The following is a 15,744-nucleotide window of genomic DNA, read 5'->3' as shown; positions in this document are numbered from 1 at the left end:
GACTAAACTTGTCGCCTATGCTTCGTATGATCTTGATGCCTTGTACAAGATCCAGATTCTGTGTGTGTGTGTGTGTTTTAAACAAAACAAAGATTCTATGTGTGTGTGTTTTAAACAAAACAATTAATAATAAACTAGTTGAACTGAGTCAAACCAAACTCGAACCTTAGATGTAAAACTAAGCTCGATTGTTGAAAATAGAACTCAAAACGAAGAGCTCGAACCTATATGAGCTTGGTTCAAATGGTTGTAACATAATTTATTGGTACTGGGCATCATGATGTGCGTATTTATATTACAAATTAAAACCAAAGAATTGATTTAATTTTGTGTCTCTTATATCACTATTGGTGATAGAATAGGTAACCACATCATAAAAGTGATCTATCAAGTCATTAAATGGTTCTTATAGACTGTTGTCTTTTTTTTTCTCTAACTTTTTTATATCGTACTTTGTGATTTTAGCCTAATTCATTACGTCTTTGAATTGTGTTTTATAACACAATAAAAAACATATTTGTTTTTGTTTTACTCCATTATATTTTATAACACAATAAAAAACACATTTTTGGTGTTTTTAGTACTTTGTGTTTTATAACGCATTGACCACACAATAAAAAACATATTTTTTATATTTTTAGTCCATAACGTTTTATAAAAGAATGAAAAACCCATTTTTTATGTTTTTAAGTATTGCGTTTACAAAAGAATAAAAACACATTTTTTGTGTGTTTTTTAGTCCATTGCATTATATAACGTAGTCATGTGTTGGGTATTCAAACTCACGTAATGTGTATTTAAAATCATGTAAATGTTATTAAGAAAACTATAGTAATAAGTTACTCAAATTAAAGAAAATGAAATGCTCGTTAATATGTTATAATTTTTTATAGATATTAACTTATGAAAAAGTTATAGCCGTTTATAAATCAAGGCGGAAGGAGTTCAAACGGGAAATGACCAATATATTATTTCTCTATTTGTTTCTTCAGTTGTTTGAACCTAAAATTTACGAAAATGTCATTGACTAATTTTGAGCCATTGATCTTAAAAGATGAATGACTACACTTGTCGCCTATGCTTCGTATGATCTTGATGCCTTGTACAAGATCCAGATTCTGTGTGTGTGTGTTTTAAACAAAACAAAGATTCTATGTGTGTGTGTTTTAAACAAAACAATTAATAATAAACTAGTTGAACTGAGTCAAACCAAACTCGAACCTTAGATGTAAAACTAAGCTCGATTGTCGAAAATAGAACTCAAAACGAAGAGCTCGAACCTATATGAGCTTGGTTCAAATGGTTGTAACATAATTTATTGGTATTGGGCATCATGATGTGCGTATTTATATTACAAATTAAAACCAAAGAATTGATTTAATTTTGTGTCTCTTATATCACTGTTGGTGATAGAATAGGTAAACACATCATAAAAGTGATCTATCAAGTCATTAAATGATTCTTATAGACTGTTGTCTTTTTTTTTCTCTAACTTTTTTATATCGTACTTTGCGATTTTAGCCTAATTCATTACGTCTTTGAATTGTGTTTTATAACACAATGAAAAAACATATTTGTTTTTGTTTTACTCCATTGTATTTTATAACACAATAAAAAACACATTTTTTGGTGTTTTTAGTACTTTATGTTTTATAACGCATTGACCACACAATAAAAAACATATTTTTTATATTTTTAGTCCATTACGTTTTATAAAAGAATGAAAAATCCATTTTTTATGTTTTTAAGTATTGCGTTTACAAAAGAATGAAAAACACATTTTTTATGTGTTTTTTTAGTCCATTGCATTATATAACGTAGTCATGTGTTGGGTATTCAAACTCACGTAATGTGTATTTAAAATCAAATAAATGTTATTAAGAAAACTATAGTAATAAGTTACTCGAATTAAAGAAAATGAAATGCTCGTTAATATGTTATAATTTTTTTAAATATTAACTTATGAAAAAGTTATAGCCGTTTATAATCAAGGCGGAAGGAGTTCAAATGGGAAATGACCAAAATTTTCTATTTCTCTATTTGTTTCTTCAGTTGTTTGAACCTAAAATATACGAAAATGTTATTGACTAATTTTGAGCCATTGATCTTAAAAGATGAATGACTAAACTTGTCGCCTATGCTTCGTATGATCTTGATGCCTTGTACAAGATCCAGATTCTGTGTGTGTGTGTTTTAAACAAAACAAAGATTCTATGTGTGTGTGTTTTAAACAAAACAATTAATAATAAACTAGTTGAACTGAGTCAAACCAAACTCGAACCTTAGATGTAAAACTAAGCTCGATTGTTGAAAATAGAACTAACGAAGAGCTAAAACCTATATGAGCTTGGTTCAAATGGTTGTAACATAATTTATTGGTATTGGGCATCATGATGTGCGTATTTATATTACAAATTAAAACTAAAGAATTGATTTAATTTTGTGTCTCTTATATCACTTTTGGTGATAGAATAGGTAACCACATCATAAAAGTGATCTATCAAGTCATTAAATGGTTCTTATAGACTGTTGTCTTTTTTTTCTCTAACTTTTTTATATCGTACTTTGCGATTTTAGCCTAATTCATTACGTCTTTGAATTGTGTTTTATAACACAATGAAAAAACAAATTTTTTTTGTTTTACTCCATTATATTTTATAACACAATAAAAAAAACACATTTTTTGGTGTTTTTAGTACTTTGTGTTTTATAACGCATTGACCACACAATAAAAAACATATTTTTATATTTTTAGTCCATTACGTTTTATAAAAGAATGAAAAACCCATTTTTTATGTTTTTAAGTATTGCGTTTACAAAAGAATGAAAAACACATTTTTTGTGTGTTTTTTTAGTCTATTGCGTTATATAACGTAGTCATGTGTTGGGTATTCAAACTCACGTAATGTGTATTTAAAATCATATAAATGTTATTAAGAAAACTATAGTAATAAGTTACTCGAATTAAAGAAAATGAAATGCTCGTTAATATGTTATAATTTTTTTTTAAATATTAACTTATGAAAAAGTTATAGCCGTTTATAAATCAAGGCGGAAGGAGTTCAAATGGGAAATGACCAATATACTATTTCTCTATTTGTTTCTTCAGTAGTTGTTTGAACCTAAAATTTACGAAAATGTCATTGACTAATTTTGAGCCATTGATCTTAAAAGATGAATGACTAAACTTGTCGCCTATGCTTCGTATGATCTTGATGCCTTGTACAAGATCCAGATTCTGTGTGTGTGTGTGTTTTAAACAAAACAAAGATTCTATGTGTGTGTGTTTTAAACAAAACAATTAATAATAAACTAGTTGAACTGAGTCAAACCAAACTCGAACCTTAGATGTAAAACTATGCTCGATTGTTGAAAATAGAACTCAAAACGAAGAGCTCGAACCTATATGAGCTTGGTTCAAATGGTTGTAACATAATTTATTGGTACTGGGCATCATGATGTGCGTATTTATATTACAAATTAAAACCAAAGAATTGATTTAATTTTGTGTCTCTTATATCACTGTTGGTGATAGAATAGGTAACCACATCATAAAAGTGATCTATCAAGTCATTAAATGGTTCTTATAAACTGTTGTCTTTTTTTCTCTAACTTTTTTATATTGTACTTTGCGATTTACAAACTTAATATAATTATAAGAAATAGTAAACTGCAATTTTACCCCCTGGGGTTTAGGCCAATTGACACTCTGACCCCCTAACGAACTAATTGCAATTGTCCCCGCCCCCCCCCCCAACGTTGATATTATGACGCAATTTTACCCCCTGGCCCATGTTTCCATCACATATCAACGTTTTCTTTTAATGGTCAAAGGGCAAAAAGGTAAATTCACCCTAATCTTGACCTGCAACCTCATATAATTCCCATTTCATCACTTTGAAACCCTCAACTTAACCTACCTCTAAAATCAAGAGTTGTTCATTGGCGATCATGCATTCTTGAAGAATTACTGTCGATTGGAACACTATTACGGGCATGGATCTTCGATTATGGAAGGTTAGAGCTGAAGATCAGTATTTCGAACCGGATGAAATGTACCGTAAGTGACATGCAAGCTCACAGGGTCTGAATTAGGTAAAATTTGAACCTTTTTCTGTGTTAATTTGTTATTGATGTTTGTTTACATGTGAAACCCAAACTCAATTTACCATAAAATTTCACCATGGAGGTAATTTTGTGGAAAACCCAAATAGGAAATACTTTGGTGGGAAGATGAACTACATTGATCATGTAGATTTTCGAGTGTTGAATACGGATGTTTTAGAGGAGATGGTTAAAAAATTAGGATACAATGATGGTCTCTTTTTCAGCATTCATTACAAGGAACCCTACTGTTCTTTGGATTTTGGTCTTAGGACATTAAAATGTGATGTTGACTTAGAGCCTATCTTTGATCATGTGCGACAAGGAGTCCACATGATAGACATGTATGTTGAACACCGGAGGTCAACAATCTTGATTGAGTCAAGTGAAGGTCCTGTAGGGCCCTGTAAAGCAATTGTTCCAGCAACATTTCTAATAAATAATCAGAATCATAGTCTGAATGAAGATGAGGAAGAAATTGAAGATCATAATGAAGAGAGTGAAGAAGGTGATCCTAATTATGAGTATATTGAGGAAGATAATTTGGTTTATGAAATAGAGGTATGCAGAAGTTCAGGGCTAATGTTGAATTTACTAGGGAAGAACTGGATGGTTCAAATGATGGGGATCATGATGATGAGACAAGCGAAGAAGGTCATCTGCCTGTAGACCTGGAGGACTTTGAAAGTGGGTCTGATGACAATTCAAGCCTTAGAGATAAGGTTGCCAGGAAGAAAAGGAGGAGAAACAAGGGTGGTTTAAAAGGACCAAATGATCTGCCATTCTTTGTTGGTCAGCTTATTGATGACAAGAATAAGATGAATCAGATGGTGAAAGATTATGCTCTTAAGGCAAGGAGGGATGTGTTTATTCTAAAAAAAATGAATTGTTATAGTATAGGATAGTACGTTTTGGAAGTAATCCACCACTACTTGGTCCTGTAAAAAAAGGGAGATGAGGGGCAAAATAGTAAATGTAGCAAAGTATGGCAAAAATACAAGCACCTTAAAAGGCATACCAAGCCCACCTGCCCTTGGGCAGTTCACATCTCAAGGCATACAGCCAAGGATAAGTGGTGTGTGAAGAACATTCATAATCAACATAATTGTTTGACAACAAGGGCCGTTTCTTTGTACACAATGAGTTCGATTGCCAGAGAGATCCAACCTATGATTGAAAGCAATCCAGACATGCCCATTCATGCAATTCAAAGTCAACTGCTTCGGAAGCATCAGCTAGAAATATCACTACATAAGGTCTTTAGAGCCAAGAGGATAGCAACTACGAGGATTTATGGTGATTACCAAGAACAGTATGGTCTTCTAAGGTCACACTGTGATGAACATCTAAAAGCCAACCCAGGTAGTACAATTAAAATTGATGTGGAGCCATGTGGGAACTCAGGTAGTCCTACAAGGCAGTTTCAAAGGATTTATGTTTGTTTTGCCTCTATGATGAGAGGATTTAAGATGACTGGAAGACCATTGCTGGGTGTCGATGGTTGTTTCATGAAAGGTCCATTTCATGGACAGATCTTGAGTGATGTTGGTATAGATGGGAACAATAGCATATATCCAGTTTGTTATGCCTTTGTTGAGGCAGAAACAACACAAAGCTGGAAATGGTTTTTGCAACTGTTGAGAGATGACCTAAGGTGTACGGCTGAGTTTTGTTGTCACGACCCCCGTCCCGGTTTAACCCGGTCCAGGAGCCGCGGGACAGAAACCCGTGATATTTATTATTTGATTTGACAGCGGAAGTTTAACAGGATCTTTAAACTTGAAAATGCCCAATTATTTTATTTCATAATTTGGGACGAACCCCGTAATTTACAACAGAGGAATTTCACGAGGAAATTCCCTGTTTTACAAAACATGTTTATTTATTTATCTGAGCCACCACTTCAAGCTTTATTAGTGCTCCATAGCACTTTTCCTTGATTCACAGTAGGTCACCTGAAACATGTTTTAAAAAGATTTTTATCAGCGGGGAAATGCTGGCGAGTCACTCAATTTTGCTAAAACGACACATAGCTATAAATTACAGCATAAGAGCGATTACAATGGCTTTTATCTTATTTTTATCTGGCGTCGTGTCACACCCTGGTGACAATGGTCATACCACTATTGGGTCCTTTCACCCAAGTAGTGATGATTATCACTCTTAGGTTTATGAACCTAACCGTGAGAAATTAGTAATGTGCACAATACCCCACTAGCCAGTTATTCAAGATAACCACGACTTAATCCCTGTAATTATAACTTTGAAAATAATTGGAGTATTGTAAAACATTGTTGATAAAAAGAGAATGACTCACTTTGCAAGTTTAGTTGAGCAGAGTTTAGCCTACTGATAAGCATGATAACCTAATTTAAACAACAATGCACACGAAACTAGGTAAGTAACTTAATACAACATTTACGATAAGCTCACGAGATTAAAACCCTCTACGACGAATGACAAGGTATAGCCCAATTATGGGCAGCACTTAAACATCCATCAGATCGGTTTCAATCGATCGGACATTGTATCGTAGTAGTGATCGAGTTAATACCCTGTATCCGCGGCAGCGTTTCCCTAAGTAAAATTATGATTTTGAGCAGTAAACTTCGTTTTCGATTGAAATTTTCAAGCACAGAACAAGTCCCATGCACAAGCAATTTATAGCAGAAAAATGAGTTTTACGCGGCCCGCGTAAAACTTAACAAACACTTACGCGATCCGCGAGGACCTCCTAATCTACGTATAGGGCTTGTGTGTCACGAGTAGGGCTACCACATGTGCGACACGTGGCCCGGCACGCTTATCCGGTCAAATTTAAGTTGACGTGGCCCGCGTAAGACTAAGCTTACTCTTACGCGGCCCGCGTGAAACCCAGAAATCTTGTTTTCTTGGTTTTTCATGCACATTAGGGTTTCAAAGGTCCGGGTTTTCACTTACGGGTCTATTTGGGACATTTTTGCAAGTCCTTACATCCTCCCCACCTTATTTAAAATCTCGTCCTCGAGATTTACTGGAATAAGTGAGGATATTTTCGCTTTATTTCTGATTCCAGCTCCCAAGTGTATTCAGGTCCTCTTTTTGAATCCCACTTGACCTTGACCAGCACTAGTCTTTTGTGCTTGAGAAACTTGACCTTTCTGTTTTCTATTTGGAGTGGTTTCTCAACGACCTTTAGCTTTTCATTCACCTTTATATCCTGAGGAGGTACTACCAGAGATTCATCGGATAGAGATTTCTTGAGGTTAGATACATGAAATACGTCATGTACTCCAGCTAACTCTTCTGGTAGTTGTAGGCGATAGGCAACTGGTCCTATGCGCTGAATTACTGGGAATGGTCCTATGTACCTTGGACTTAACTTTCCTTCTTGCCAAAACGGACTACCCCTTTCCAAGGAGAAACTTTTAAGAGTACCTTGTCTCCGACTTGAAATTCCAGTGGCTTGCGTCGATTGTCTGCATAACTCTTCTGACGATCTCGAGCGATCTTTAGTCTTTCCTTGATTTGAGTTATTTTGTCGGTGGTTTCTTGTACGATTTCAGGACCTGATAATTGGCTTTCTCCTATTTCTGCCCAGCAAACTAGAGTTCTACACTTACGTCCGTACAGTGCTTCGAACGGGGCAGCTTCGATGCTTGAATGATAACTATTGTTATAGGAGAATTCAATTAAGGGTAGGTGATCATCCCAGTTTCCACCAAAATCTATTACACATGCTCTGAGCATGTCTTCCAGGGTTTGGATCGTCCTTTCACTTTGCCCATCTGTTTGGGGATGGTATGCAGTACTTAAGTTCAGTCGGGTCCCCATTGCCTCTTGAAAACTCATTCAGAAATGTGAAGTGAAACGACTATCCCTATCCGATACAATGGAGAGTGGGACTCCATGTAAGGATACTACCTCGTCTACGTATAATTTGGCTAATCTTTCCATGCTAAAGGTTTCTTTCATTGGCAGAAAGTGAGCAAATTTGGTTAATCGATCCACAATTACCCAAATCGCATCGTTACCTTTCCTAGTTTTGGGCAACTTAGTAACGAAATCCATGGTTATTAGTTCCCATTCCAAACAGGCATTTCTAATTGTTGGAGTAACCCTGAAGGTTTCTGGTGTTCTGCCTTCATTTGCGAACAAGTTAGACACTTAGATACATAGCTAACCATGTCCTTTTTCATTCCTATCCACCAGAATTTATTTCTTAAATCTTCTTACGTCTTATTGTTTCCAGGATGCATGGTATATCTAGATTTATGGGCTTCTTCTAAAACTTTATTCCTTAAGTTTCCTTGCTTAGGTACCCAAATCCTTTTCTTGTGGAATCTCCAAATTCCATCAGTGCCTTGCCCTAATTCCTTTATCCTTCCTTTCATTCCTTCGGCATCATCGTTGATTGCTGTTTCCTGAATGTTTTTCAGTTGTTCCATTAAATCTAATTGTAGATTTAACCTAAGAGCACGAACTCGCTTTTGCTTTTCATGATACTTACGACTTAGAGCATCCGCGACTACGTTTGCTTTTCCTTCGTGATATTGAATATCACAGTCGTAGTCACTTAGAATTTCCATCCATCTTCTTTGCCTCATGTTCAATTCTCTTTGCCCAAATATATACTTTAAGCTTTTATGGTCTGTATAAACGGTAAACTTACTTCCATACAGATAGTGTCTCCAAATCTTAAGGGTAAAAATTATTGATCCTAATTCTAAGTCATGTGTTGTATAGTTTTCCTCGTGCTTCTTCAATTGCCTTGAGGCATACGCAATTACCTTCTTGCGTTGCATTAGCACACATCCTAATCCTAACTTAGAAGCATCACAGTAAACTTCAAAATCTTCTGTTCCTTCTGGTAAGGCAAGAATTGGGGTATTTGTTAACTTTTGCTTTAAAACCTTAAAAGCCTCTTCTTGTCTAGGTCCCCATTCAAACTTCACTGCTTTACAGGTTAGCTTAGTCAATGGCACAGTTATCTTAGAAAAATCTTTAATGAATCACCTATAGTATCCAGCTAACCCTAGGAAACTTCTTACTTCCATAGCTGATTGTGGGACCTTCCATTTGGTGATTGCTTCTATCTTGGAGGGGTCTACGTGAATACCTTCATGATTCACCATGTGTCCTAAAAATTGCACCTCCTGGAGCCAAAATTCACACTTGGAGAATTTGGCGTAAAGCTTCTCTTTTCTTAACAAAGTTAAGAGTGCATGTAAATGTTCACAATGCTCGTCCTGGCTTTTGGAATAAATAAGTATGTAGTCGATGAAGACAATTACAAATTTATCCAAGTACGGTTTACAGATTCTGTTCATCATATCCATAAATGTTGCCGGAGCATTTGTTAATCCAAATGGCATAACTGTAAACTCGTAGTGGCCATACCTAGTTCTGAAAGCGGTTTTAGGTATGTCTTCTTCTTGTACCTTTAACTGATGGTATCCGGAGCGTAAATCTATCTTACAGAAATATCTAGCTCCCTGAAGCTGATCAAAGAGATCATCAATCCTAGGTAATGGGTATCGATTCTTAATTGTAACCTTATTCAATTCCCTATAATCGATACACATTCGCATCAAACCATCCTTCTTTTTCAGAAACAACACTGGTGCTCCCCACAGGGATGAACTAGGTTGTATAAATCCTTTGCTTAGTAATTCATCTAACTGCTTTTTCAATTCTAACATTTCGGTGGGTGCTAACCGATAAGGTGCCTTGGCGATCGGTGTAGTTCCAGGAATTAGATGAATCCTAAATTCTACTTCCCTATCGGGTGGTAAGCCTGGTAGTTCTTCTGGGAATATATCCGAGTATTCTGATACTACTGGAATGTTCTTAAGTTCTTTATTTTTGGTATTAATAACTACCGAAACCATATATGCTATTCCTTGTTTTCTTGAATAACTGGCCACTTTCACTACTGAAATGAATTTCATTGGCTTTCGTGGCTTATCTCCTGTAACCATAATTATTCCTCTTGTGGGTGTATGAATTTCTATGGAATTCTTATCACAGAGGATTCGAGCATGGTTGGATACTAACCAATCCATTCCTAACACAACATCGAATCCAGCTAAATTCATAGGTAACAGGTTTGCAGAAAATTTATGACCTGAAAGTTCTATTTTGCCTTCCTACAAGACTCGATCTATGCTAACAGAGTTACCGTCGGCTGTTTCTATTGTATAAATCTGCCTAAGTTTGTTTAAAGGTAGCTTAAGAGCTTGGCAGAACGAAGTATTTATAAAACTTTGGTTTGCACCAGAGTCAAATAATACTTTCGCATAAACGTTGTGAACTAGGAACGTACCCGCTATCACATCCGGAATCAAATCTGCTTCTTGTGTAGTCAACTGGAAGGCTCTTGCATTCTTCTTGGTAGTTCCTTCTGCAGGTTTAGCATTGTTATCAGCTGGTTTGACCAGTTTAGGACAGTCTGGTCTAAAGTGTCCAGCTTCTCCACAGTTGAAGCAGATTGTTGATTTCTTCCTCGTGCAATCTTCTTCTTGATGCCCTGGAATTGTACAGAAATTGCAATACCCTTTGCATTTTCCAAAATGCTTTCTTTTACAGGTACTGCAAAATGGAGCAGTGGAAGATTGTCCGGTTCCCTTTTTCTTGAAATTACTACTATTACCCACACGAGATCCTTGGGTAATCTTTTGGGCCACTTCCTTCTTCTGGTTTTCCTCTCTCGTGCGTACCAGTCCGTCGGTCAAAGTGTTGGCTAACTCCACCGCATCGTCAATCGTGCAGGGTCTTGCAGCTTTGACAATATCACGAATCTCGCTAATCAAACCCCAAATGTAGCGAGAAATAAGTACCGGCTCTGGCGAAGCCAGAGTTGGTACAATTCTGGCATACTCGAAAAATTTCGAAGTATACCCTCGACAGTCAACATCCACCATTCGGTGGCTCAGGAACTTGTTTACCATTTGTTCTTTTTCGTATTCGGGAAAGAATTTTCTTTCTACCAATTGTCTAAATTCTTCCCAATTCATGGCATAAGCCATGTCACTTCCCTTGGCTTGCAGTACCGTATTCCACCACTCTAATGCCTCTTCCTTGAAAAGGTGAGAAGCATACATAACTTTGTCTTCCTCTGCGCATTTACTTATTTTAATTACTGCTTCAATTTTCTCTAACCAACGCAGTGCGGCTGTCGCCCCTTCATTGCCTGCAAATTCAGCTGGTTTACAGGCAAGAAATTCCTTGTAAGTGCAACCAGGTGTTGCAGCTTTCATTCTTTTAAGTATTGGTGCCTGAATTAAGTTGTCGTTATTGCCGCCTCCGTTAACACTATTACTGAAATTATCGTCGCGCGTGCGTTTACTGGGATGAGCTTGTGAAGGCTCAACAGGGCTTTTAACAGCAGCGACGGTTGCCGGGATAACATTGGCTATTCCCTGAGCGACGATGTTTTCTATATCTTGCCGATTTAGGAAATGATCCTCATTATTGTGTTCCGATTGATTAACTTCATTAAATGGTTGGTTTCCCGCGTTTTCCATCTGAATAATAATAATGAACAATATAGTTACAATTTATTGTTACCAAATGATTAATAACCAAACCAAACAGTTAATAATCAAACATAGTAAAGCAATCACACATCTAAACACGTATAGCCAAAATTGTCGACTTTGCGAATTCGATATTTTTATATATTAGTAGGCATCCGTACACACCAATTATATTACAAAAGTTTTATTTTAAATTATTTTACCTGTTTATTTTTTTATTATTTATTGTTATTTTATTATTATTAAACACGTAACCACACAACCACACACAATCCCCGTCAGCTGGTACTTCAGAAACGACGTTCCCTCTCGTCGTACTTACAGGAGATCTGTTCTCCCACTTCCCGGATTCTATTCCCTGCGTCTACCAGCTCCTCGCCATAGTGGCGGAGTTCAGCCAAGTTCTCATTGCTCATTGGTGGGTTTGGTGCAGGCTCCGGGTCGAACTGAGGGAAAAAGGTGTTAGGATTATTCAAGAGGTTTTGAAATTGCCAGTCAGTGGTCCACCATTCTTCCAGCTCTCCTGGTAGAGGTCGGGGGTTGACAATAGGATCTGGGATAGCAGGCTCTAAATTAACTGGAAGTAGTGATTCAATTGGGTAACTGAAGAAGTTTTCATCGGCAGGTCCGATGAGGTCACTAAGTGCCAGTTTACGATCCAGCTCCTCCCATGATGACATTTCATGGGCTTGCCTGGAACTCTCTCCAATCTCTATTCCTTTGCCTTTATCCTTGGGATCCTCAGTCTTTGTAACTTTCTGTACCGCTAGTCTCTTCCTACTCACACGCCTCCAGCCTACAAACCTTCTTCTCTTTTTCGCCTTTGGTTTATCCTGGGGTTGGGCCTGGAATACCATTGGCTTTTCCATATCAGCCTGGTAGCCAGATGGGTTTCCCGTGATATCCATATCGGTGGTATGGATCATAAAGTTTTGGAGTGCTTCTGATAGTTCATTCATGCTGTTAGCATACATGGAGGAACACACAAAATTCTAAGTTAAAATTTTGCAAATTAAAATTTCATAAAATCACAGAATGGCAATCAGAAAAATTAAGTAATTCTAAATACTTAATTGGCTTAAATCAGTGGCTCTGATACCACATTTTTCTGTCACGACCCCCGTCCCGGTTTAACCCGGTCCAGGAGCCGCGGGACAGAAACCCGTGGTATTTATTATTTGATTTGATAGCGAAAGTTTAACAGGATCTTTAAACTTGAAAATGCCCAATTATTTTATTTCATAATTTGGGACGAACCCCGTAATTTACAATAGAGGAATTTCACGAGGAAATTCCCTGTTTTACAAAACATGTTTATTTATTTAACTGAGCCACCACTTCAAGCTTTATTAGTGCTCCGTAGCACTTTTCCTTAATTCACAGCAGGTCACCTGAAACATGTTCTAAAAAGATTTTTATCAGCGGGGAAATATTAGCGAGTCACTCAATTTTGCTAAAACGACACATAGCTATAAATTACAACATAAGAGCGATTACAATGGCTTTTATCTTATTTTTATCTAGCGCCGTGTCACACCCTGATGACGATGGTCATACCACTATTGGGTCCTTTCACCCAAGTAGTAATGATTATCACTGTTATGTTTATGAACCTAACCGTGAGAAATTAGTAATGTGCACAATACCCCACTAGCCAGTGATTCAAGATAACCACGACTTAATCCCTGTAATTATAACTTTGAAAATAATTGGAGTATTGTAAAACATTGTTGATAAAAAGAGAATGACTTACTTTGCAAGTTTAGTTGAGCAGAATTTAGTCTACTGATAAGCCTGATAAACTAATTTAAACAACAATTTACGCGGCCCGCGTAAAACTTAATAAACACTTACGCGGCCCGCGAGGGCCTCACAAGTAGAGCTGCCACATGTGCGACACGTGGCCCGGCATGCTTATCCGGTCAAATTTAAGTTGACGCGGCCCGCGTAAGACTAAGCTTACTCTTACGCGGCCCACATGAAACCCAGAAATCTTGTTTTCTTGGTTTTTCATGCACATTAGGGTTTCAAGGGTCCAGGTTTTCACTTACGGGTCTATTTGGGACATTTTTGCAAGTCCTTACACTTGTTTCACCTTCATCAGCGACAGACAAAAAGTATTGAGTTGTTAAGTGTTAATTCATAACTTTCAAATTCTATTAGGATTAATTGCAATTTGTATCACAGGGTCTGATTCCAGCTATGCTAGCTGTTTTTCCTAATGGTGAGCATAGATTTTGCTTGAGGCACATCCATGAGAACATGAAATCTAAGTGGCATGGATATCTTTACAAGAATTTGCTTGGGTCAGCCGGAAGGAAGACATCTATTCCATATTTTAACAAAGCTATGGAAGAAATTAAGACAACAGAACGAGCTATGTATGACTGGCTGAATGAGATCCCATACACCGCTTGGTCAAGTGCATATTTTTCTGGAAGAGCTAAATGTGATATGTTGCTGAACAACATATGTGAGGTTTTTAACAGACAAATCATAGGAGCAAGGGACAAGCCGATTATCACATGCCTAGAATTCATTAGGGAGTACATGACCAAGAGGATAGTGAATGTCAAGAAATTGCAAGCAAAGTGTATGGGGCCACTAACACCTCATGCCACTGAGGTCTACGATGAGATCAAGAAACAGGCTGCTGAAATGTCTGTTTTAATGGTTGACTCAGACAAGTATCAAGTAACAGGTCCGAGATCACAGTGTGTTGTGAATGTTAAACATAAAACTTGTGCATGCAGGAAGTGGGATTTGACAGGGATGCCTTGCAAACATGCAGTTGCAGCCATATGGGATATGTCAAGGAATAGCATTGATGCTGGCATACCAGAAGAGTGGGTTTCTGATGTGTATTGGCTGTCAACATGGAAGAAAGTTTATGAGAATGTGATAGAGCCAATCAATGGGCTGAATATGTGGACTCCTTCACAGTGTCCAACAACACTCATCCCACCAAAGCATCATACACGAGTTGGAAGGCCAAAGAAGAAACGAAAGGAGGCATTTGGTGAAAAAGAGCTTGAGCAGGAGTTCGACAAAGGAGGTAAAATGACCAGAAAGGGAAGCACCATCAAGTGTGGTAAATGTGGGAACATGGGTCACAATGTCAGGAGCTGCAAAGGACAAGGGGGTGAACAAGCCACTGCTTCACAGGAATTACACACTGCCACTCAAGGTGCACTAGTTGACAATCTTTATGAGTGATGGAAGTTTTTTATGGTTTGTAGTATCTGTAGTTGTTTGGTTGTTTGTCAAGTTTGTTAAAGACAATGTCTGTTTTCATTTCTGCACGTTTGATTATGGTTTGTAACTTTAGACTATGTTTGTAAGTTTATTATGTTGTCATGAAGATGTTTGGTTGTTTGCATATGGCTACTTTATTATGTTCACATTTGTGTTCAAACAGAATTTCGGCGGAAAGTGATTCGATTACATTGCAACATTTAGTACAAATTCCTTAATTAAGTAGTCTAAAATACAACATACAACGTACAACTAAACAAATCTAGATGCTGCTTTCTACCCTATTTCCAGTGACAATCATCCAAACAAGACCAATCCGAATCAGAACCATGCTCCCCTTCATATGGGTCAAAGTACCAATCATCATCTTCATCCCAATATGTGTAATCCCATGCATGTTCCAGCACTTTAGGGTCATAATCCTTTGTCGGGTCTCCGAATATCTTTTCATAATATGTTTCTTGCTCCAAGTAAGGTCTGAGTATCTCAGAGTCTTGATCCTCAAAATATACATAACTGTCTGGTTCTTCGGCTGCAACGACGTCTTCATCCTTAGCAATATCTTTCTCATTCTCAAAAATATCTTTCTCTTTGTCAGCAATACCTACAGAATTACAAACAGGCTACCAAAACAAACGTAAAGTAAGAACTGGAAAAGGACCATTGCATAAACTTGAAAACTCATAACTCAAATACAATTAGAGTCAAAATACACAAACTAATCCAATTTCTCCACATTTAACTACTTAAGCAAAAAAAGTAGAACAATTAAGAACCAAGTAATCCCTAAGTACATCTTCAGTTTGAACACATCTCCATTCTTGTACCGAGCCAACTGGTCTTTGCACCTAGCCAACTCATCCTTATC

At 37.0% G+C, this 15,744-nt stretch overlaps 1 protein-coding gene across 1 annotated transcript; it reads left to right on the top strand.

The window, feature by feature from the left end:
- The first annotated feature begins 4,233 nt into the window (after positions 1–4,233).
- On the top strand, positions 4,234–14,837 carry LOC110943349. Its single transcript, XM_022185101.1, has 4 exons — positions 4,234–4,612; positions 4,666–4,955; positions 13,809–14,308; positions 14,375–14,837. The coding sequence occupies exons 1-4, from the start codon at positions 4,234–4,236 to the stop codon at positions 14,835–14,837; spliced, it is 1,632 nt and encodes a 543-aa protein (XP_022040793.1).
- The last annotated feature ends 907 nt before the right edge of the window (positions 14,838–15,744 follow it).

Source organism: Helianthus annuus, chromosome 5 (genome assembly GCF_002127325.2).
Source record: "Helianthus annuus cultivar XRQ/B chromosome 5, HanXRQr2.0-SUNRISE, whole genome shotgun sequence".
NCBI lineage: Eukaryota > Viridiplantae > Streptophyta > Magnoliopsida > Asterales > Asteraceae > Helianthus > Helianthus annuus.
The sequence above is the reverse complement of the archived record's forward strand: the minus strand, read 5'-3'. Positions and strand labels throughout refer to the sequence as shown.